Here is a 22,938-nt window from a genome sequence, read left to right on the forward strand (position 1 = left end):
CTGACCCTCTAAAATTTGTACTGGCCATACTATTGGCTTTTTCCTAAGGCTTTTTAATAAACAGCGACAGAATCCCTCCCACACCAGCGAGTGCTGTAACGACTTCCCAAACCAGCCGAAACCCAACTCCATCCAGAATCTCTAGTTCATCTCTTCCCCCCTCGGACAACAAAATCTCGTTCAAACGAATGTAGAACTCATTTGAAGTATCAAGTCCATTTTTCTCCATCTGGCGTATTAATTGACCCAGCAAGATGGCTCCAATGACAGGCACAGCAACGCACATTCCCCATGTCCTGAGGAGCGGGTACATCAGAATTGGCAAAGAAGTGGTGGATAAATCGGAACCCTGGTCCTCATCTTGCTGCCGTTGAAGTCCTTTTTCTGTGAAGAAAGCATTATATCCAGAGACCAGAAAACCATGAGCGGTTCCTGCTGCAAAGAACATGAATACCACGCCGGGCATTGGGGTGCGCTTGTGAAGAATGATGAAGCATCCCGTGCTGATGAGAGTTATTGCCCAACCGATCCGGATTATCCAATGTGATTGGAGTTTTCTGAGAATTCCAGTCTGGCATACCACAACAATGGTAATAAGAGTTTGTCCTGTGAGGACGACGGAGACTATTCCCGCCAGAGACCGAGAGAAATATTTCACAGAGGTCATGTATAGGACGAGGTATTGTAGTTGGCAAAATATCTGCTCTAGGTTAGTTTCTCAGTTACCGCTTCCCACTCTGGATATATAGACTCACCAGAAAGCCGTGAAGGAAACTGCTGATATACGCTATCGCTGTTGACCGCGGATCTTGCAAACCCAGCGCTTTCAGTGCAAACAACGGCCGTGTTGCCCAAAACATCTCCCATAACATGAGGGCAACAATTATCACTCCTCCAACAGTTATTGGCATCACCGTCTCCCAGTCTTTCCAATAATACTCCGTACCACCCCAACACATCCCGACAAGAAAAAAGCCAACTCCCGTGAGAACAAGGATGCAGCCGGGCCAATCCATCTTCTTAAGCTTGGAAAGGCGGGTACCTTTCTTCGAGCCCAAATCCACAGCAAAAGGGCATATCAGCAAACCGAGGCCACAGAATGCAAAGTTGAAATAAAACGCCCAGTTGAACCGGACATAGTCGACAAATAGTCCACCGAGGAGCGGACCTAGTATAGCGCCAATCACACGGACTGTGGATAACCAACCTGTATACCGAATCCAATGCGAACCTGGCATGGTGTCCATCACGACCAAGAATGAAATCGCCGTCACACCGCCGCCGCCAATGCCCTGTACTGTTCGACCGGCGAGCAAGTCAGGGAAATCCATGGAGCCGCCACAGACGCCTGTTCCGGCCGTGGCGAAGAGAAGAGCAACTATCATGAGCGACCCGTAGTTGAATATCTCGGAGAGCATAGCGAATATCATCTGCCCTCCTGCATTGGCGAGAAGGTAGCCCGCTGGCAGCCATAGGATGTTTTCGAGTGGTCTTGCAAAGGCATGGGAAAGATACTATTGCAATTTAATATTCTCAACTGATGAGCAAAACATTCAAGGGAATCGCAAACAGGAAAAGCGTAACTACATACAGGTACCAGAGGAATCACTACCGTCGCATCAAACGCATCCATCATAACCACAATCGATACGCAGATGAGAACCAGCCATTCCCTAACCCCGGGCCTCCACCCAGCATTTTCACGCTTGGCCAAGCGGCGACGATTGCGAGCTTCACTGTCATCATCTTCAAATTGGTGTTCAACGTCCTCGTCGCAGACTGGGGGTCGAAGTCGGAATCCTTCTTCGAGCGTGGGTGAGAATTCCTCGACGCTGAGATGCGTATTGCGGGATGGGGGTTTCGATTCGCTGCTTTCTTTGTCATTGTTATAGACCGTTATCTCTGATGTGACACCCATTGGCAGGAGTAGTTATCGTTCAGATCCGTTTTCGACTTCTCTATCCCATAGATAACCGAATGGTATGCGCTGTCTTATCTTTTCTTCTTTCTTCACCCTTCGTCATCCAGCCACGACTGATCAAAAGCAAATCAAACATCAACCATTCGCACCGCGCGGACGTCGTACATTTTTAAAAAGGGAGCAACAACCGACGGCATGAGGAATTCCGAGCATGATAATGTGGGACATTGTACATCTCTTTGGTAGGGGGACCACGCAAGGGATATTGCCTGCTATATAACCCCCGGATACAAAGTACATATTTGCGCTGAGTTTATTTAAGTGCACGATATGCCAGTCTCACACAATGTTAGACAGGCAGGCAAAGTCTGTTTATTGAAAGAGGCTTTTTCCAGTCGAATGGGTAATTTTCGCTTCTATGCAAGGAGTTATGAGAATCGGTATGCAACGTTTGGCTTGGGTTTCGCTAGAATGTCGGGATTGTTTCATGTACCTGTGTGCATGCGTCAGTCAATGAGCAACCAGGCAGTGCAGAGTACAAGTACAAGTATGAAAGGGAAGGAAAGGGGACTGATATCAGATGCTAGAGGCAGAGGCACATGCATGTCACATGTATGGAAGCACGGAGTACATACTGTGGCTGTGATTTTCACCGCCATTGCTTAGCATATGCTAGATGCATGTACTAGGTAGATACCCTATTTCGATAAGTGACTTGCTTGGATCCCGTTCTTCTGCTGGTATCCCGTGCGCAAGTCATCATTCGTGTGACCGTTTTGCCTTTGGTGACGTTGTAGTCTCGTACTACCTCTTCTATCGGGAGTTGATTGATTGTTCGAAACATAGGGCGTTGGGTTCCTTGGAAGTGTATCTTGGGGTGTGCTGTCTCGCATAATATGCAGAATAGTTGTCGATGTCAATAGAACTTACCTCCGGGACGCAGGTAGAAATAACCTCCAGGTTCCAGCAGGTATATTCCTGGTCCGCCTATATTATCTATCCATCTCTTTCCCCAACCCACTAACATACTTTACCAACCTCTCTACTTTCTCCCCTGGTCTATCAACAACAAGCACCAGCTCCCCCATCTCAGCCCTCAACAGAAAATTCACGCCAATAATCCTCGCCTCCACAGGGATCCCCTCCGGCCCAATAGTCCCAGGAATCCGAGATTCCTCTTCCATTTCGACTAGCACCCGCGTCATCAAGAACGCACTATCCCGATTCCACAGGCCCTCCTGTAATGGTGCTGCAGAAAGTGCGTAGAGAGCCATATCCCTAACACCGCGGTGACGGCATTTTGTCGCGATGAAGTAGAGTGAGGACATTATGCCTAGGCTTAGGGAGAACATTGGTTGACGATTCTGTTGACGTTGTTGTGATGATGAATGGCGGTGGTGATGCCGTATCGCGACTAGGGCATGAGATACTGCGTTTTCAAAGTCCTTTACGTATACATTGTAGCCCATTTCCCCCGTAGAAAAGTCTCGCGCGAAAAGCGCATAAAGGACTGTATACACTAGCCACAGAACAGAAGTCGACGCCGTCTCCTGGACAGACATATTTCTGCATGTCCGACGATATAGGGCGTCAAAGGCAGCCATCCACTGCGTAAGCGTGAGCTGACACTCCCCCGTAAGAGTACGCAGAGTCGCCGCAAACTGAATTGACGCATTATACGTCTCGCGATGGCGGAAGAGCCCGTTTTCATCGCGCTCCGGTTCATCTTCTGTTTTGAAGACGAGTCTGCTTTTGGCGCGGGTGGTTAGGTTCATCGCTGTGTTCATGATTGAGATAAATGTTTCTTTTGCTTCGTTTAGTGTAGTGAAGTCCATTGGGATCGGGATCTTGGAGATACTTTGTTCGAAAAGGATGGCGTCTTGTGCGAAGCCGGGGCGTGATTGGAGAAATGAGACGATTTGTGTTTCTAGGAGAGAGAAGTGTTCGATTAACGCGCGTTCGTAACAGGGGATTACTGCTTGGGAGCGTGAGGGGTATGGATAGTCGACTGTTGAGTAAGCCGTGGTTCCTCGCCATAGTTTGAGGATTTCTAGGCCGCTTGTATAGTGCATTTGCGCGGCTGCGTAATCCCTCCGGAAAACTTCGAAACAAGAGAGTAGAATGCACGCTGTTAAGGCGACGTCAATAGATCGCATCCCAGTCGAACCAAGCAACCCCCGAAGACCAGACAGCGCTTCGTTATAGTACTGCAAAGCCACTCGCTGATCAGAACCCCCATTCATCTGCAACGCCCCTAACGCAACAGCAACCCTCTTCACAACACCCTCCGAATGGCTCATCTGCAGAACGAGCCTATGCCAGAAATACGAACTAAACCAGCCACTGAGATCAGTCACGGTCTGGAACCGGAAGAAGTCAAAGTACTGGTATTCGCGCTAGCTGTCGAAAGTGCGCGAGGGAAAAAATCTTGGAATTACAGATTCGGATGGAAAAGGATCTGGGTATTGGCATCTCCAGCCTGTTCGCATACAACGGGTGCAGCTTGGGAGGGTTTCGTCGCATTTTAAGCGGCGGGTTCTGGGTTGTTGTTGTTACTATTGGAAGCTGTATGAAAAGGGGAGGGTGAGATTACCGGCATGTTTGACAGCCTCGTCGCGATTTTTTATGTGGTTTTCGTTTTTTAGTGTCTGTATTGCTGTCCATGGTGAGTACTCGACTCTCGTAGTTGCTTGAGATGGCAGCTGTGCATTTAAGCTGATAAAAAGGCTGAGGCGGGGCGTCTTGTCTCGCCAAGGCATGATCGTCTGAGATAAATTAAGCTGTTGCTTGTGCATTCAACTAATCGAATTTCTGCAGAGGCGTATACCGTCCAGGTTGGATATACGGAGTAACTAAAGGTGACGCCGGAAAGGCCACAAAACGTCGTGGCTTTTCAGGTACATTTTCGTAGCATTTCCGTCCTGGCGTCGCTGCTTTAAAACGACCACTGCTAAATTTCCTGAACAGGTAAAGCACAAATACGCTCACCAGCAACATTTACACCTAATTTATCTATAGTTTCATACTGGGAAGCGCTTCCATCATGACTTAGAATACCAGAAAAGTAGCTATTTAAACACACAAAAGGCTGATTTCAATGTGCATTCCATTCTTCCGTTCAAACACAGTTTCTAAAGTCCTTCCTCTTCTCTTTCTTTGGCTCAATCAAAATGATTATCACGAAGCCTAGAAACTGTACCAAACGCAATTTCAAGTCCAAACATCAGACCAATAAGTCGCCTGAATTCTGGAACCATCTTGTTGAATGTTTGCAGTCTGATCTATATCTCTCAAAGGCTTGAGAAAGTTTCGATAGATTAAAGTCGATAGTCTAAGTTGAAGGGCAGCAAATAGCGCACTGGCGTCTGAAGCTGGCATCAGTTTCATGAGAGCGTAGGTGGTTCCGTGATATCCATCATGGGAGAGTATTGTTCGTAAGTAGGATTTCGTGGTACGCATTTTGTCGACTGCTGTCTCTGAAATGTACCAGGCAAGCAAAGAAAAATTACTCACAAGACTTTTGGTAAATTCTGAAGCTACTTGCAACCATTGATGGGATGGATTGGGAAAATATTGCGGCATGCCACAGTTTTCATGGATCTATAGTTACCCTATGGACCACATGGCCCTGCGGTAAACCGGGACCTGCGGCACACCACAGTCAGGAAATTGTTAAGTTATTCATGAAAGGCAAAAGTGCTTGCTTGACGTAGATATTTGCATTCCAGGGTGAGTACAATATGACAGACTACAGCTTAGCGATGTGTTGAGGGAGTGTGGGATGATTCCTGCCACGGCTAAGAGGGAGTCGACGGGGTAAGAGATCGAAACTATGCATGTACGGGTGACGTGTGCTAATTTTTAGTTTCGTCTTCGATCCCTCTGGGCTGCTATTAAACACGAGACCCTCAACATTCAGAGCATGTCAGTTCCGCCGAAGAGATCAATTTTCTCTGGGAGGCAATGTTCCAACAGGTGGCGAGCAAGTCACCATGCATGATGATAGACAGCGTTGGTCTAGGTACTGTTGCATTATTGAAGACAATTACATACAGGAGCGCGGGCTCGATATTGAAACGTCTGTGAACTAGCTGCGGGAAAACTACATCAGCCAGGGCAAGTTAGTTAGGGCTGAAGAGTGACCAGGGCGAATTGTACCCATCAGTCACTCAGAAAGTGGATGATAAGGAAGTAGGTAAGAGATCTACATAGTGTCCTGCAACATACCGTGGAAAGGGCGAGCTCTGGACGAGTGATGCTAGAAAGAATGTCGAGAGAAAGAGACCAAGACATAGCCTGAGGAAGGTGTTTGGTTGCATGGTGACTTTCGCAGTATGAATGGTACGCAGAGATGCCAATGAAAGGATCAAGTCGGCGGATTTGAATGTAAATAAGAAAAGGCTTCTAGTTGTATTCTGTTGTGTCTATCTGTTTTTATCCTTTGGGTAGCAAGAAGGTCGTTTATATAGGGCTCTTAAAGTTGTGGTCTTCTCTATGACTATTCGAAAGCCTTCTATGGCTGTTGAGTGCCGTCAGACTGCTACCAAATTGCGTGCCAGCCTATTCATCGCCAATCTGTCAACTGATAAGCCTTGAAGATGCGGTGTATGTCTTTCCTGTATTTAAACATATTGTTATTGTTATTGTTATTATTCATATACGCATCTGTCAGCCCTGTAGGCTGAATGGCGGCAGGTCCTGCGGGGCGGCCAGGTAAGCCGCCGTAATGGTAATCGCTATGTACATCGTCGCTTTTCTACATATATCTTGATATGTTATTCCACATTTTGTATGCCCCGTGCTGCTGGTTTCGTACTGCTGTTCCAGTGGCCACGAAGATTCATGGGCTTGTTGGATACTGTCTCGTTTCCGTCCCTACTTCTGCAATAACCTTGGCTGCGCTATGCTGTCGGTTGCTTCATGTCCGTTGCTGTGGCTCGGTATGTAGTTGGTAGAGTCTGAAACTGGCCTAGGAGGCCTGTATCAGGCATAAATCGCACCGCCTTCGGTACCAAGTCTGGCCGTGTTAAATTAGGCCCGGTAATCCAAGCCCCCCCCTTTGACCCCTGTGTAAGATGGCGCATCCGGAGTCCTGCCTGGTTTTTACAGGGAGGAGAACATGGAGTGTATCTTGAAGGCCACGTCCGTAGGAGCATTCAGTCGACTCCAGAGTCTTAAAGGTACCAAGATAATTGACCAGCGCAATCTTCTCAGTTTGCATTTGAATGAGGACTGATGCAGCGGCTCTTCGTAGGCTTTGGTATAGTTGCATTAGTGCTTTTCAAGGCTCTTTCCATAAATGGCGGAGGGAGCTCCCGTGGGTGGAAGCAGTCCATTCATTCTTCCATGCACTGGCTGCTTCTATGCGGAGGATTCTTTGAGTGCTGGCCATGAAAGTTACTTCCTCCGCGGCGTTGGGAGCCAAGGAGTTGGCAGCTTCTTTTGCAAGAGCGTCAGCACACTCATTGCCGTAGATGCCTTCATGACCAGGGAGCCAACGCAGCAGTATATTCCAACCGCGTTCCTGTAGCTGAGATGCCATGCGTATAGTCTCACTCAAGATACAGATCGCTGGTCACGAGTGGTGCATGCCATCCCCACCAACAACTCCAGTTGCTAATGAAAGTAGTGTGGACCAAGTGGGATGTGGTAGATCCTGTTGCACTGATACCAAAAACATGTAATGGAACACAACAGCCAGAAAAGTGTTCTGTCGACAATAGTATGCATGTAGACAAAGAGCATGGCACAGCAAGTTCCTCACCCTTGAACAGGATACCTGCGACACTGAAAATTTCTGTGTAGCCCACTCTGAAGCTTCATATTCTTTTCTTTTCTCGGGATATGATCTAATGGAGACAGCTCCGAGATTACAACTTCGAACAGCGAAAAGGGGATGGCGCAATGAGAGGGGGGCCAGGCGGAGGATCAATAGCAAGAATGCCTCACCAGGATCATCCAGGCAGCGGGGGAACCAAGTGGAAAGAAAACAACAAGAAAAAAAGATGCTATAACCGACTAATCGTTTTTATCCCGGAACGAAGAAGCTCTCGACAGTCCCGATGCATACATAGATTGTCTCGTGACGTTCATCGACGACTTCGAGGGGTCGCGGGTGCTGACAGCATGGAAGGAGAAGTCCAGCTCGCCGACCAATGCTTTCACATCCCTGGTTTGAGTCAGTATACGACGTCTATTCTGCTCCGTAGGTTTGATTTGACATACCGCAACAACCGATCTACATCACCCACAATGCATCTCGTCGAAATCTGCAGCACCGAAAACGCCGCATACCCCGGTTCAGCCATATGTCTGATACTCAGGATATCCTTGTCCAGCGCCTCGAGCCGTTTTGAGAAACTGTACGGTCTGGGCGTCTTCAAGTAAGGAGGCAATGGTTGGCGGTTGGTGATACTAGCTGAAAGGAGGCAGAGAACAGATGTAATTTCGTGGGTCGTGATGCGGGCTTGAGTAATGAGAGCCTTGAAGTCGTGGATCCAGGCAGATTCGGACTCTTCGGCGCCGAGTTTGGAGAGGACTTCAGAGGCGTAGCCTAGCAAAGACAGGTAGTTTATGATACTGGCCCAGTTAGTAAAGCCGCATACTGTGTTGAAGATAGGTGAGGACATACTTCTCTATGCAATTGATAATCGAGTCATATCGCCTCTTAGGGAACCGGCCTCCAATTGGAACCTCCCATCGCAAGAACCCGGAGTATGTCCGCAAACCATTCAACATCAGCATCTGTTTCGAGAATACTTGATTCCGTGCCTTCTCAAGTCTACGCCCAGAAGAAGTCTTGAGCGTCATGTCACCCTCGTCGCCCCGAATCCGTGCGGAGACGGTCTCGTGATTAAGCGAGTAGTAATTCGCCAGAAGATACAACGAAGCTCCCAGACTCTGTCGAAGCACGGAATGCTCCGACATGGGATACGGGAAGAAGGTCCAGATAAACGCAACCCCGATACCACCTGCCACAGTCGCCAGTCGATAGGGCGCGAGGAGGTAAATTGGGTAGTATGCTTGTCCGTTGGATGTAGCGACTTGCTCTCCAACCTTGCGGACCTGTAGCTCGTAGCCGATGATCATTGAGGCTGTGATGATGGTGATGATTCCAATGGTTCGAAAGCGGAACATCTTGATGGGAACGTAGAAGGCGCACGATATGAAAATGAAGAAGATTACCAAGGTTCCTGCTGTGTGCTCATCGGGGATGTACCATGACAGGAAGCAGACGATCATGGCGAGTATAGTGCCAAGGATCCGTAGCACGAAACCAAAGATACTCTGCCCCGACGTAGGTGACATACTAAGATTAACCATGATGATAGCCCAGAACAAGCGTTGCCGGACGAAGAACTCCTGCGTATCGTAGAGATAAGCGACAATGGCAATGGTCATAGTCGCACACGCTACTCGAAAGCCATAGGCACATTCAGTTGAGCGTAACATGAAGGAAAACATGCGCACTCTGTCTCCGACTTTTTCGAAAGCGGTTTGGGGTGGGAGATGCTCGGGGTCTTTTCGGAATTTGTACGCCTCTCCAAGTTGCAGGATATTGCCTTGGGTGTTGATGTCGCCGATGTTGTCGTCTTCGTGGGTGTCGCCTACATGGAAAATGCTCGAGAGCCATTTAGCCATGCGTTTTCCTCCTGGGACGATGAGACGTGTCCTGGACAGTTTGCCGCTGTCGCGTTTCTCGTCGGCGAATTGGACGAACTCCAGAACTGTCTGTCCTGATGCGTATAGCAATTGTTCCATCTGCATTGGTCAGTATCATTTCCTATATGTGATCAGGCCATGGTACGTACAAAAAGAAACAGATAGAGCTGCCGGCGGTTTCTATCCCTGCTGAATCCCGTGACGTCTGCAGGAAGATCATCAATATCCTCCACAGACGAGGGATGATCGAAAAAGTTATCCGGTAATTTCAGACCCTTCTCTTCAGCCCAAGTCTGCAATGCAATTTTCTTGGCCACCCGGAATTCACCCAACTTGCGCTGGAAATGCTCTGCGAACCCTTTCTCGCCGGGTTCAACCTTTCCGGCCTCTGCCTCAATATCCACCCCATCCTTGTTGTCAGACATGTCAGAATTTGCAGGACTAGGAGCAGCCTTCTTCTTCGGTGGCTTGGTTAATCTCATCGTATAGGAAACATGCTGTAATCCTTCGTCGATGGTTTCCATCATAGAAGCAAACGGGTCGTGAACCGCCCTCATGATATCGTTCCATTCTTGCACGACCCGTCGGCGGATCGCATCAGTCGGGGCATCATTTGCATTCGGATCAATAGGTTCATTCCACTTGTTGTATTCCGAAAGACGCTGGAAAATATCCACGATAAATCCAATGCCGACAACCGGAATCATAACCTTGCGCAGTTGTTTGAAAGTCATCTGCAAGTCATCAGGGCCCAGTTCTCCCCAGGCAAATTCTCGCTTGGCAAACGTCAAATCACCATGGAGTTTTCCGTGGAGCTCGGTGATTTTCCGGACTGCGGCATGGATGGCTTGTGCTTCGGAGCTGTAGACCTTTCCCTTTTTGCCCATTTTCTCGACTGTTTCATCGAATGTCTCTGTGCGGCCGAACATGTCGTCGCGTTCGAGGGTCTCAAGGTAATTTGAATGTGCTTTGAGAGCCGCGCGCAGCCCTCCTATGTATCCTGCCATTTCTTTGAAAACAACCGTCCTGGTGGACAGAGGAAAAATAAATAGAGAAACTCCTGTTGTAAGCGCCAAACCCGTCATACACGCCTTTAGGAGTCTCGTAGCAAAACTGATTGATGCAGCCATTGTCGTAAACTGAGGTGCATAGGTACTGGTAACCACCGCAATAATCGAATAGATGATAACCGGAAACTGGAACTGCGGGAACTTGGCACGAAGAGAATGCACCATGAATGTCTGAAAGAAAAGCCACACGCCGCTGACAGCGGATGCAGACGAATTGTAAGCTCCAAGCGCGGTCCGGTAGCCTGTCGTCGCATGCTGTCGTGAATGGATACAACAGTACATCATGAGCAGGGCGATTGAAATTGCTACGCAAACTGCTAGCACGTCAAGAAGCATCATTTGGATGAACTTGGCCCGAGGCATGATGGCGAATCCGAGGACGGAGATGATAGCCACCATGTAGCCGAGGGTGGTGAATTCTGCGGATACCGAGTCGGCTTGATACCTGGTTGTGTTAGCTGCGCTCCAGCCTCTCTCGATTATGGATGTTTTCCTTACATAGCAAGAGCAATTGTGGGCGGAATAGCGCCTCTGAATAATAATGTTAGCACTGGCCATATCGAGACATCGAAGCAACTCACTTCATCATCTGCAGCACCGTGTGGATATCCAATTCCAGCCTCTGCCATCCTCGCTTCACCTTGCCCCAAAAAGTCTTCAGATAATTCTTCCTAGGCTTGGGCGTATCATCCATATCAACAGGCGGATTCGGCGTGTTGAACTGGATCGGAGGATCCGTATCGCTAAATGAGCTGGACCTAGAAACCATATTGCCAGCGTCCAGTCGTAAAGCACTTTAAATCCCACAATCAATTGCTATTGTTATCTGTTTGTTTGACGCATGCTTTGCCTCTGATTCACGTGACCCGATAGCGATGATGTTATTGCGCCAGGCAATCAACCAGACTGCTATATCGAACACTCTGCTTCTATCACGCAGTCAAATACCAGAAAATTATCGCGGCTATTCAGCGACCCAGCAGAGCAGTATGAAGAAAAAAACTGCTGGTGGAAAGAGGAGAAAACTGCGACGGCGCAAAAACTTTGGCGTGAAAACGGCGCTCCCAAGCGGAGGGACGATCCGTGGACCTGCTACTGTCAATGAATGCAAACGAATCCTGTTTCAACAGCCCCCTACGCAATCGCTATTCCTAGGGGAAATCCACGGTATAAAACCCTTTTTATTTATTCAAGAAAACGGTGTGAGTCAAAGAAAAGAACTGCCTGGAGCCGTAGAGATCGGAACATTACGAGACGCGAACGGCAGTCGGTTCTCGGCCCAGGAAACCGACACTGACCCACTCCGAGAGCTTGGAAATTGGAGGTTATTCCAACATGGCCTGTCGGTTGGGAATTACTATGTGACTGGAAGAGTTTATATATAATTGCTGATGGACAGGAAGGGCTGGCTACTCACCACACACTATGCACTACATGCAATTCGGGAATTCTTCAACGAACGGGTGTATAATGGAGTGGCAACGATTTGAGTCAATACCGGACACTATTTACTTGGCGATACTTCGATTCTTAATTTCGGCCCTCTTTCATTCGGCTGCAAGCTTGAGCAATCCCGAGGCATCTCTCCGGAGCCGGCCTTGAGCTTGAAAACAGAGTTCCGTGGCGGCTACTGCTACTGTGCTCACTGGGAAACAACCTTAATATCAATGGACATGGGCGTGGAACTACTGACAAAACCATCATTCACATTAAATGACTTGTAAATTATGATATTGCAAGTCTTTCCATCACAAGTCCTCGATGGTCTAGTGGTCATGATTTCCGCTTGTCAGCTTAACAACTGCAAGCGCGGGAGACCTGGGTTCGATTCCCAGTCGGGGAGTTTCTTTTTGCTTTTTTTTTTTTCACACTTGTCCAAATTTTTATCTATCCCTCTGGAGATTACATTCGTTATTCATACGTGCTATTCTACTTGCGTGTGATACGATGCTAATACTCAGGCCACTCCGGATCTACTTGTCTTCTCCAGGCATGCAGTCCACCCTGTATATCACCAATGAATCTCTGCCCTCCACGGTCCAATCCAAGTTCTTTAAGCCTCTTCACGGCAACCTGCGAATCATTCCCAAGACGACACACGACATATACAGGGTCAGTGGAATCTGGAGAAGTGATGTTCTCTGGAAGCCAGGTAGGCAACGGAGCAGGGGTCCCATCCTCTTCAGCCGGAGCTGGGCGAGACGAGAGAATGCTCGAGATTGGGATGTTGATGCTGTGGTCGATGTTGCAGATGTCGAACTGGACTTTTTCGCGGACATCTATTATTGTGTGCTGCTTGTCATCTGCGGCAGGGGTAGGTCCCGATTGAGGCGCGAATGTGTCAGGATGTTTTGTTCGATATTCTTGCGGTGAAATGCGTTCTTCTGGAGAGAGCAGTGTCTCAGGGGTTGCTGTCCCGCAGAAAAATGCGTAGTCGGTTGACCCTGACTTCAATGTATCCAACGATACGCTAGCCTCAGCGGAGCACACAGCGCAGTTCGCCCGGCGGGAGCGGAGCTTGATACTCCGGAACTGTGGCGAGGAGTATGCAGAAAATATGAGAAGTGATGGGGGATTACGAGGTGCATCATCACTGGCAGTAATAACCTTGATCGCCTCCAACGCCTGCAAAAGACCCATCGTCCCCACCACAGGTCCAAGGATCCCACCGTCCGCGCAACTGACAACGCTGTTCGCCGGGGGTGGCTTCGGGAAAACGCATCGGTAGCATGGTCCTCCAGTCGCGTCTCCAGCAGGTCGAGGAGGGTTGTTCAGGACCATAAGCTGGCCTTCGGTTCGCAATGCGGAGGCGGAAACCAGCGCTTTCCCAAGCAGTACTGCAGTATCCGAGATCAAGTAACGGGTTGCGGGGTTATCTGTACAATCTAGAATCAAGTCGTAGTCTTTGAAGATCTCAGGTGCGTCTTGAGGTGTAAGGTGTGCTCTGTGGGGGATATATGTAGAGTGATGATTTAATCTAGCAGCGCACGATGGTCAGCATCACCTACTCCAGAAGTCTGTAAAGCTAGTGGGACCCACTCTTCAAGATACTCAATCGCACTATCCACCTTGAACTTCCCAACAGTCCTCCTTCGATGTAGAACCTGGCGATGGAGGTTCGAGAACTCGACCGTGTCCCCGTCGACCAGGCCCAATGTGCCAACTCCGGCTCCGGCAAGATACTGCGCAGCTGGGCATCCTAACCCTCCGGCGCCAACAATCAGGACTCTCGATGATCGAAGTTTCAATTGGCCTGTAGCAGAGAGTGGTTGTTAGAAGGCGCAACCAAGCATATAGCACCCTTTTGACTCACCTTGAAGCCCAAGCTGTGGCACGATCATCTGTCTCCCATAGCGCCGATACTCCTCCCCCAGAAGCGGCCATGTCCTCGTCTCGCGACCCTTGTTCCCTTCTTCTGCCTTTGTGTCCTCCTGTTTCCTAATTACTATGGCGGCCTTTTCTGCGCTTTCGAGCTCGCGTCGCAACCCCGCCAATCTGGTTTCTGTGGCAGTTATTTGTGCACGCAATGATGCGCATGTGCTTTCGAGTTTCTCCATCTTATGTAGGGATGTGCTTATCGTGGTAAAGTCATGAATATGGTGATTCTCTCAATTGGAACTGTTCTGGTGGAAAGTGAAAGCATTGGTGGCGGGGGGTAGCCTTATCGATTAGAAAATCAATCCGCACTAAACCATTTTCATCACGCAGCTATTCTTCGACAACTGCCAACTACTCTCGCTACAACGATCAGTTATGGAATAAGTGTGTACTCTGTTTCTATATTCTAACTCATGCTATTATGCAATGCAGAATGCAAATTACCTCTATGTACAGAACAGCTCCCCAAGCAATGAGCCGGCATTTCCCAAGTAACGAGGACTAGCTACTAAGTCTATAAGACATCCCTCAACTCCGTATTTGGCTCAATGATGCGTCGCAACTGATCTCTCTTCAACGTCCTCTGTTCAAAAGCATACGCCATCCCAATCAGCTGCTCTTCACTCCATTTCGCTCCCAGGAAACTAATCCCGAATGGAATCCCAGGAGCACTGTACACAACTCCGCGGTCCTTTAATTCAGGCGTTCCCTCTGGCAATACACCAAGTGGGACTGTTATGACTGGTGAGCCTACCATGGCTGGAATTTCAGGAGCGACTGCAGTGGGTAAGATGACAGCATCTAGGTTTTGCCGCGTGAGGGCGCCTAGGATACCCCCATCACCACCGACTCTGAGGACTTCCTGGTACATTGGCCAGTATTCCGGGGATGTGTTGTTGAGACCTACAGATAGGGTCAAGTCCCATAAGAACGTGTCGCGATCTGGGTAATCTTCCAGGGGTTCATGTTGTGTGAAATGCCGGATATCGTTCAGGGAATAAATATTATTTGGGTTCGTTTTCAGGCCGGAAAGGTAGTCTGCGATGTTACTGATGAAATCCAAAGCCGTCATTTTGCTGTGCATTTGTGAATAGATGGACTCCTCATAAGCCGTGAAGTTGGCGTCCTCAACGATAGTTGCTCCTGCGGCTTCTATTTCCGAGATGGTGGCTTCAAATGCCGATACGACGGGGTTGTCTTTACCGCCATAATGGCTAACAACGTTGCGAGGAATCCCGATTCGTCTTCCTTGCAATCCGGATGATTTACACGCCGCGACATAGTCCGGAAAACCAGTTGCAAATGGCGAGGCCAGAGTATAGTTATCCTTGGGATCCTGTCCAACAATAGCCTGCAGGACCATTGCCGCATCTTTCACTGTTCTGGCCATGGGTCCGATAGTATCCTGACGCTCGCTAATTGGAATAGCCATATGCCGTGAGGTCAGTCCGGTGGTTGGTTTGATTCCGACGATGTTGCTCTTTTCGCTGGGCCACAGGATACTTCCATACGTCTTTCGATAAAGCAAGAATCAGCACATATAGCCCTCATTAGGCTGATAGGTGACATACCTCCGTCCCAAGCGTTGCTAGAGCCAGGCCCAAATCAGCGGAAACGGCACTGCCGCTAGAACTTCCACTGGGAGTCTGGTTTTGAATATAGGCGGCATATGTCTGGCCTCCTCTCGCATTCCAGCCATCAGATGAATCTGATGATCTGAAGTTCGCCCATTCTGAGAGACTTGTTTTGCCGAGGATGATGGCGCCGCTTTCTCTGAGTTTGGCCACGACGGTGGAGTCTTCGGGTACTTTTGCGCCAACAAGTGCATGCGAGCCGGCTGAACAATATGTCAGTGAGCAGCACAACAGAAATGGTGATACTCACCAGCCGTTTCCATTTTGTCGTTTGTGCCTATCAGGTCTTTGACCAGAATCGGAAGGCCGTGTAGTGGTCTGTAGTCATTCTTGTTAGTTTGCTTATTCCACATCACTAAGGGGAAATATGACATACCCTCGAGTGTTGCCATTCTTCCTCTCCTTGTCAAGACTCTGAGCAATTTGTATCGCATCTGGATTGATTTCTAGCACCATGTGCAGTGTCGAGTTGACCTCGTGGATTCTTTCCACGTATGCCTACAACAGTTAGCCATTCGAGCTAGGACTATTGGCGGAAGCATACTTTGACTAAATCAGCGCTCGTGAAGCATCCTTTATTCAGACCATCCTGGAGTTGCTCTGATGTTGCATTGATCAGAGATGGATATGTGCAGTCACCAGCCGGAGCCTTCTCGCAAGCCGGGTGCCCTAGAACACCCGCGCTGGTATACAGAAGAGCTATCAGGCTCGAGAAGTGCCGGCCAAACACCATACTGAAGCTTCACTTAGTCAAATAAAAGGACCGCAGAAACGCAGACAAAATCTCAAACCATCGCCTGGCGACAACCGGGCCGTTTTAAAACATGTACGACCGAACTAAGTGCCCCTCGCAATTCTATTTCCAGTCACTTCCGAATTACCAAAATCTCATTTCCAGAACTTTATAAAATTACGACTCACTGAATTAGTGCAACTCCCCACAGCATCTGCAGCAAGTTATTTCCCTCTATCTTTGCCTATTGGCCCGACAACTCACTGTACCATGCAAACTGCTTCTCCACCGAGACAATTCACCAAAAAAGCAAAGAAAAGTATCGAATCAAAAACCGGACCTGAATCCATGTGAGCCACGCGAGTGCGGCAACTATGCTCCAAGTTGATATCAATAGAGCCCACAACTCTATCTCTCAATAAGCTCAATAGACTCCGCCGATGTCTCGAGTGAATAAAGTCTAGAAACAAGGTTTCTAGTACCTGTTTTAGCGGGCCTATGAAAGAGAATTTCCTCCAAGACCCTCCCGGGAATTTTCCAAATAGCGAACAGGAATGTTTTGCTTTTTCTGAACCAGTCGTGCCAGTCATGCGAGTTCATATCACTGCATCCTGTGGCTATACAAGTACAGCTCTGGTCATGTTATCTGGTTTCTCTGCTATTTATTGTTTTGGCCAGTGCTGCGGCTCAATTTCTAGATACTGCGCTTATGCATAGTGCTCTTTCGGCCTTTATCGACTTCCTAGTTGAGGTGTACGCTTCTTGCTCTTTGGGATTAGAGAGGGAATGTCTACCGCGTGGCCATGATGCGTTAAAAATGCCGGACATAAGGTACGCTAAATAATCCGTGTTAATTGCTTTCGGTTATTGAAACCAGCAATCACGATGTTAAACCATTACGCCGGGTGCGCCAGGGCTAAATCTTTGCGTGCAGGAACTTCGATAATGCGCCATTCCATCGGAGGCCACGGTTCCTGAACAACAATGGCCGCGATCCCAACAATGTTCTGTTTCACAGTCTACATATGGCAAGAAGAAAGTCAGTTGTGGATGCGATCTTTAAAACAAATCAATTCGTTGAGAAAGATCTACCAATGCATAGATACCAGGCCTAGAATATAACCAAACAAGCTAGTTCAAACTAACTTTCAGCAAAAGAAAATGGCAACACGAATTTCGATCCAAATATCCACAAATCAAACAACTTAACTGCCAAGAGAGTATCATTCGGCCTGATACACCTTGAAGCCCTTGAACTCCCAGTACGCATCGATGAAATACTCCGGATTGCCTCTCACAAAATCCGTACAATTCCCCGGACAGTGGTACTTCTCCGTATAGAGCTTCGGATCAGCACCCTGCTCACCACAGAGATCAATATTGACAACGATTCTCATGTTGTCGAAATGCGACTCGATGTCACACTTCGTGTTAGGGAAATCAGCCAACGGTCGTCCCCATGACGATGGATCCGGAACATTTCCTGGGTTCGCGATATCATGCGGGAGCTTGCTGCGGCGGAAGAACCAGGTCCTGATGCCAGCGTCTCGCATTTCCAAGGCATAAACACCCCCGCCCTTTCTATTCATCTTCTCACCATCAGATCTTGGTTTGCCTTGGACATCACATCCAGTCTCGTCGCCATCACCGCAATTCAGGTTTGTTTTCTTCCCGGTCTGTTTCCGTTTGACGCCCTCCATGCTGCAGCCTTCCCAGGTATGCAGAGTCACGATGTTCCCGTCTTGAGCCAGGTTGTCCGTCTCCACAATGTCAATCTCACCATGCCAAGGATGCTCGGGACCTAGCAGCCAAACGGCAGGCCACGTGCCACAGCCAACTGGTGTATGGGCGATATCAAAAATGAACAGCCCATGGTCATACTGCACCTTTGACTCGATGCGGACAGACCGACGGCCACGTTCAGTGGCTTCATTATAGGCATCAACCCTAAGAACGGCTGAGTCACCAGTGCTATAGGTCAAGTTCAGATCCTGGGCCGTTGCTTGATCGACGTAGTCAACGGTGCCCCCCGTAGGATCCACTTCGCTGAAATAATTAAATTTGTCGAAGAAATCAGCCCCCATGTAGTTATCTACAAGCTGGTACTGCAACGGACTGTAGTCCGGATATTGGTGATTCCTCGAGCCCACGACTCCACCCACGATGGCACCCACGACCACTCCCACGAAGACAATTGTCATCATGATTCCGGTTATCCACTTAGTTTCTCGGGACCAACCACGTAGGTTACACTACGGAGAGGGTTTTTCTGCTCCGGTAACAGTAGTGGTAATAGGAGGGGTACGACGAATAAGAGGTGGTGAGGGATCAGTGTCAGTAAGGTATTTCAGCTGTTGAGTCTGCATGCGATGAGAGTCGTCGAGGGAGACGAAGTAAGGCTTGCTTTTATTATTGTAATAGTGTTGGTGTAATAGTGACGATAAGATGGGATATAGCAGTAGTAAAATGATGCGAGAGATACTTGTTAGTGGAAAGTCGCTTTTGGTGAAACGAGAGTTTTTATAGTTCTCTACAACGGGTAGAACATGTCTCCATCGGGTAGGACAGGTAGACCAGGTTCTGTCTAGATGGCTTCTTTTCGGTCATTTGTTTTGCTGTATAGATGCTTTTTCTTGGTGTAGTGATAGTAAGTCTGATATCACCGCCAGGAAGGTGTATACTGATGCCTCGTGAAACAGGTGAAAATATGCATTGCTGTGAAAGGAAGAGAAAAGGGTATCCTAGCTCGTGTATTATCTTGTCCCGGGAGCTTCCACGACAAGTTTCCTGTAGCTTGCATATCTTATATTATCTTACCTAACTGGTAGCAGAGTTAGGGCTCTTCCAGCCAAAATGCCCAGCAAGCCATTGAGCTTAAGGCCCAAATGAGGCTATGGATTATAGCACTATCAGAGTTGAGCAGCTTAATGCTTGTACATCGGATAGGCATGGTTTAAAATTAACGTTGCCATCTGGGACCGTCCGCACAGCAAGCCATGCAGATTTGGTCAATCCTTGAATGTAGGCCCGGTCACAAGCAAACAAAGCATTTCCAGGTCAAGCACCAAGCTCTAGAACTTGAGCATTAACATTGGACCGCGACCCTAGCGTACATCGTCGGGGCCGAAGTAATGGCCTGGGTTGACCGCAACCTCCATATTATGCTGTCAGAATAAGATCTTAAAGATAGATACCAAGATGCACAACGACACATCCATTACATCGCTCCCTTTGCTTAACACAAGGTTTCTCGATGTGCCGGTGCTTATTTAAAGGTATGCAGAACGTAGTCTTGAGTATAAAATATATATGGTTGGGTTATCTGCGTAACGGCCATGCAAAGTTGATATGATCAAGGATTATTGCCCCTGATGATCTTAGCCAGAATCCGCATTAAAGATGGCTATGCACCCTTCAACAACTCAACCCTGTTAGTTTGCATAGAAATAAATACGAGGTCCTCCGTAGTACTTCTCAACACCGCATTTCCGGATGCGCTCCTCAAAATATCCGGTGCACTGAACATTAAATTGCGATATATATTCATATTTATTCATTGGGGCCAAAATACTCCTATACACCCGAATAGTATCCGGCCCAATTAAATCCAATTGTTATGAATCCTTCAAATCCTTCGTTTTGGGCGTGGAACTCGCTGATCCCGCCTCATTGCCTCCGCGCTATCTATTAGTGTCATTTCGCTCGTTCGCGTAGATCTCTTATTTATGTTCTTAAATTGCTGTCAAAATAACTCTTCTCTATCCGCTCTTTGAACAACTGGATACAGCTTGTCAAAGGTCCGGAGCTGTCGGGCCGGTTCGCAGTTGCGTTTACCGTAAAGCTGAACAACCCCTTTAAACTACATACAGCTGATTGACATGACAAACAGTCCACCATGGCCTACAGAAGTATTATCTTTGCATTAGCCTTGTCTCCAATAGCATGGGCTGCCGCAGCCGACCTATCCTCTCACGTGGACCCCTTGTAAGCCAGCCCAGTCCAACCCCCCAACCATACATATTCATATCCAAACTAACAAGCAACAGCATGGGCTCCGAAAGCGGCGGCAACAACTTCCCCGGCGTTGCCCGCCCATTCGGCATGGTCAAGCTAGGCCCAGACCTCTACGACGCCAAATCCGACGCCTACTCCGGCTACCTCTCCACTGGCAACTTCTCGGGCTTCAGCATGATGCATGAGCAGGGAACCGGCGGCGCCCCTAAATACGGGACCGTCGCGCAGCTTCCGCTAGTCGGGAAGAGTATTAAGGATCCTTTGTCGAATTTGACTGTGGAGAGAGACGGTGATGATGAGGCCGAATTGGGATATTATAAGGCGAAAACGGGAGACGGTGTTAGCGTGGAGCTTGGGGCTTCAGAGCGTGCGGGGATTTATCGTTATGGTTTCCCTAAAGACTCTGAGGGGAATAAGGTGCTTGTTGATGTGGCGCATGTTTTGCCGTCATTTCGGGGACAGGGGCTTGGGCAGAGTTATAAGGGTGGGAATATTAGTGTTTTTAGGGATGGGCATTATGAGGGAGAGGGTGTTTATGATAATGGATGGAATATTTCGCCGGACTGGACGATTTATTTCTGTGAGTCATCCCCCTTCTACTGCCTTGATGGTGGCTAACTGTTTGTCAGGTGGTTACTTCGACACAACGATCACCAGCAACAAGACCTACGTTGGAACAGATGAGGATGGCAGCGTCGAGCAACCCAGCGGAACTGCATCGTCAACATCTACTTCTAAACGCGTCGGTGCTGTGTTCTCTTTCGACGAATCCGAGGTGACCTCACGAGTAGGCATCTCCTGGATTTCAACCGCCAAAGCCTGTCGCAACGTTCAGGAAGAGATCCCAGCAAAGACAGACCTGGACACAGTTGTGCAAAACACAAAGTCCGAATGGAACACCAAAGTACTGAACAAAATAACCACGACAAACACAAACGATACGAGTCTGCAGCTACTCTATACATCATTGTACTTCATGCATTTGATCCCAACAAACCAAACAGGCGAGAACCCCAACTGGACTTCCAACGAGCCATACTACCAAGATATTTTTACCTTCTGGGTACATCCCCTCCCTTCTCTTTGAAGACCTATTAGGGATATACTGATACGCGCAGGACCTCTTCCGCTGCACAACCTCTCTCCTTCAAATCCTCCAACCAATCGCCTACGAAGAACAAGTGCGCTCTCTAATCGACATCTACCGCTACGAAGGCTACCTCCCCGATGCCCGCTCGTCAAACTACAACGGCCGCACGCAGGGTGGTTCCAATGCAGACAATATCCTTGCTGATGCTTATGTGAAAGGTGTCCGTGGTGCGGTTAACTGGGAAGATGGGTACAAGGCCATGTTGAAAGATGCGGAGGTCACGCCCGCGAATGAACCTGTTGATTCTATGGCGCCTGACTCCTCGACTAAAGAGGGACGAGGGGCGTTGCCGGATTGGAAAGCGTTGGGGTATATCACGCCAAAGTATAGTCGGGCTGTCACAAGGGCTGTGGAGTACTCGTGCAATGACTTTGGATTATATCAGGTTGCTTCTGGGCTGGGCAAAGCTGATGACGCAGAGAAGTATTTGAATCGGTCGAGGAATTGGCGGAATCATTTCAACTCTAACCAGACCTCATTGGGATTCAAGGGGTTCGTGGTCCCGCGCAATTCGTCTGGGTTTATTGACACGGATCCCCTCAATGACAGTGGATATTGGGGAGACCCATACTATGAAGCAAGCTCGTGGGCATACACCTGGGCCGCCGTGCACGACATAAAACACATGATCGAGCTAATGGGCGGACGCCAAACCGTCCTTAACCGACTAGATACCATGTTCACACCGGGCGCCGACGGCTCTGACTCGGGGATGATTTTCGATCCTACCAATGAACCGTACGCCCCCTAACTCCCTTATGTACCCAGCCTTTGCTAACAAAAATGTAACAGCATGTTCAACATCCCCTACCTTTACCATTACATCTCGCGCCCCGACCTCTCAACCCACCGCTCCCGTCGCATCGCCAAAGAAAACTACAGTACTGGCAAATCCGGCCTCCCCGGAAACTCCGACGCCGGTGCCATGCAATCCTGGCTCCTCTGGAACATGATCGGCCTGTATCCGATAACTGGTCAGACGATTTTCCTGGTCCACGCGCCGTGGTTTGAGTCGTTAACTGTTGATTTGGGGGGTGGGAAGACGTTGGAGATTACTGCGAGTGGTGGTGATAAGGATGGTGATGGGGAGGAGGTTTATGTGCAGGGGTTGAGGGTTAATGGGAATGTTTGGAAGAAGAGCTGGGTAGATTGGAGTGATATTTTTGAGGGTGGGGGGAAGTTGGAGTTTGAGTTGGGGAGTAGGGCTGTGAATTGGACAGATGGGAAAGTGCCGCCTAGTCCGGCGTCGTGATGTGTATGGATTTGAGTTGATATAGAGAGGCGGCACTATACTAGTCCTAAGAAATTGGATAAGGATAGAAATTGACGTTTCTATTCATCATCAACCAGACAGTGCATGAAGTGGTCATTATATC

The 22,938-nt window shown here is 48.6% G+C and overlaps 7 protein-coding genes and 1 non-coding gene across 8 annotated transcripts; 2 read left to right on the top strand and 6 right to left on the bottom strand.

Annotated features, from left to right (window-relative positions):
* Positions 1–43: 43 nt before the first annotated feature.
* On the bottom strand, positions 44–1,918 carry EURHEDRAFT_455055 (MFS general substrate transporter; the record flags this gene model as incomplete). The annotated part of the gene is made up of 3 exons (XM_040784247.1): positions 44–700; positions 756–1,514; positions 1,592–1,918. 3 exons carry the CDS (start codon positions 1,916–1,918, stop codon positions 44–46), a joined length of 1,743 nt encoding a protein of 580 aa, XP_040639416.1.
* A 701-nt stretch (positions 1,919–2,619) lies between these two features.
* On the bottom strand, positions 2,620–4,520 carry EURHEDRAFT_402411 (uncharacterized protein; the record flags this gene model as incomplete). The annotated part of the gene is made up of 4 exons (XM_040780139.1): positions 2,620–2,803; positions 2,852–2,875; positions 2,951–4,281; positions 4,515–4,520. 4 exons carry the CDS (start codon positions 4,518–4,520, stop codon positions 2,620–2,622), a joined length of 1,545 nt encoding a protein of 514 aa, XP_040639417.1.
* A 3,419-nt stretch (positions 4,521–7,939) lies between these two features.
* On the bottom strand, positions 7,940–11,347 carry EURHEDRAFT_455293 (uncharacterized protein; the record flags this gene model as incomplete). The annotated part of the gene is made up of 5 exons (XM_040784258.1): positions 7,940–8,090; positions 8,147–8,500; positions 8,553–9,682; positions 9,733–11,098; positions 11,235–11,347. The coding sequence occupies 5 exons, from the start codon at positions 11,345–11,347 to the stop codon at positions 7,940–7,942; spliced, it is 3,114 nt and encodes a 1,037-aa protein (XP_040639418.1).
* A 1,061-nt stretch (positions 11,348–12,408) lies between these two features.
* EURHEDRAFT_t69 lies at positions 12,409–12,496 on the top strand. The gene has a single exon. It is a non-coding gene; the product is annotated as a tRNA-Asp (tRNA).
* A 107-nt stretch (positions 12,497–12,603) lies between these two features.
* Positions 12,604–14,210, bottom strand: EURHEDRAFT_515115 (HesA/MoeB/ThiF family protein; the record flags this gene model as incomplete). The annotated part of the gene is made up of 3 exons (XM_040786339.1): positions 12,604–13,630; positions 13,693–13,906; positions 13,967–14,210. 3 exons carry the CDS (start codon positions 14,208–14,210, stop codon positions 12,604–12,606), a joined length of 1,485 nt encoding a protein of 494 aa, XP_040639419.1.
* Positions 14,211–14,421: 211 nt separating this feature from the next.
* EURHEDRAFT_478036 (putative amidase) lies at positions 14,422–16,425 on the bottom strand. Its single transcript, XM_040785447.1, has 5 exons — positions 16,210–16,425; positions 16,042–16,163; positions 15,916–15,983; positions 15,603–15,868; positions 14,422–15,544 (listed from the first exon to the last, which is right to left on the bottom strand). Exons 1-5 carry the CDS (start codon positions 16,396–16,398, stop codon positions 14,546–14,548), a joined length of 1,644 nt encoding a protein of 547 aa, XP_040639420.1. The 5' UTR covers positions 16,399–16,425; the 3' UTR covers positions 14,422–14,545.
* Positions 16,426–17,621: 1,196 nt separating this feature from the next.
* Positions 17,622–18,764, bottom strand: EURHEDRAFT_515117 (glycoside hydrolase family 16 protein; the record flags this gene model as incomplete). The annotated part of the gene is made up of 2 exons (XM_040786340.1): positions 17,622–18,650; positions 18,681–18,764. The coding sequence occupies 2 exons, from the start codon at positions 18,762–18,764 to the stop codon at positions 17,622–17,624; spliced, it is 1,113 nt and encodes a 370-aa protein (XP_040639421.1).
* A 1,529-nt stretch (positions 18,765–20,293) lies between these two features.
* Positions 20,294–22,814, top strand: EURHEDRAFT_455036 (alpha-1,2-mannosidase family protein; the record flags this gene model as incomplete). Its single annotated transcript, XM_040784244.1, has 5 exons — positions 20,294–20,382; positions 20,445–20,992; positions 21,042–21,475; positions 21,531–22,300; positions 22,355–22,814. The coding sequence occupies 5 exons, from the start codon at positions 20,294–20,296 to the stop codon at positions 22,812–22,814; spliced, it is 2,301 nt and encodes a 766-aa protein (XP_040639422.1).
* Positions 22,815–22,938: the final 124 nt, after the last annotated feature.

This window comes from Aspergillus ruber (genome assembly GCF_000600275.1).
Source record: "Aspergillus ruber CBS 135680 unplaced genomic scaffold scaffold00011, whole genome shotgun sequence".
Taxonomy (NCBI): Eukaryota; Fungi; Ascomycota; class Eurotiomycetes; order Eurotiales; family Aspergillaceae; genus Aspergillus; species Aspergillus ruber.

Coding starts and splice junctions, on each gene's coding strand:
- EURHEDRAFT_478036 (XM_040785447.1), bottom strand. CDS start 16,398: ATGGTGTTTGGCCGGCACTTCTCGAGCCTGATAGCTCTTCTGTATACC. Junction 15,869..15,915: donor CGACAAAATGGAAACGGCTG/GTGAGTATCACC, acceptor CATATTGTTCAG/CCGGCTCGCATGCACTTGTT. Junction 15,545..15,602: donor TAGCAACGCTTGGGACGGAG/GTATGTCACCTA, acceptor CTTTATCGAAAG/ACGTATGGAAGTATCCTGTG.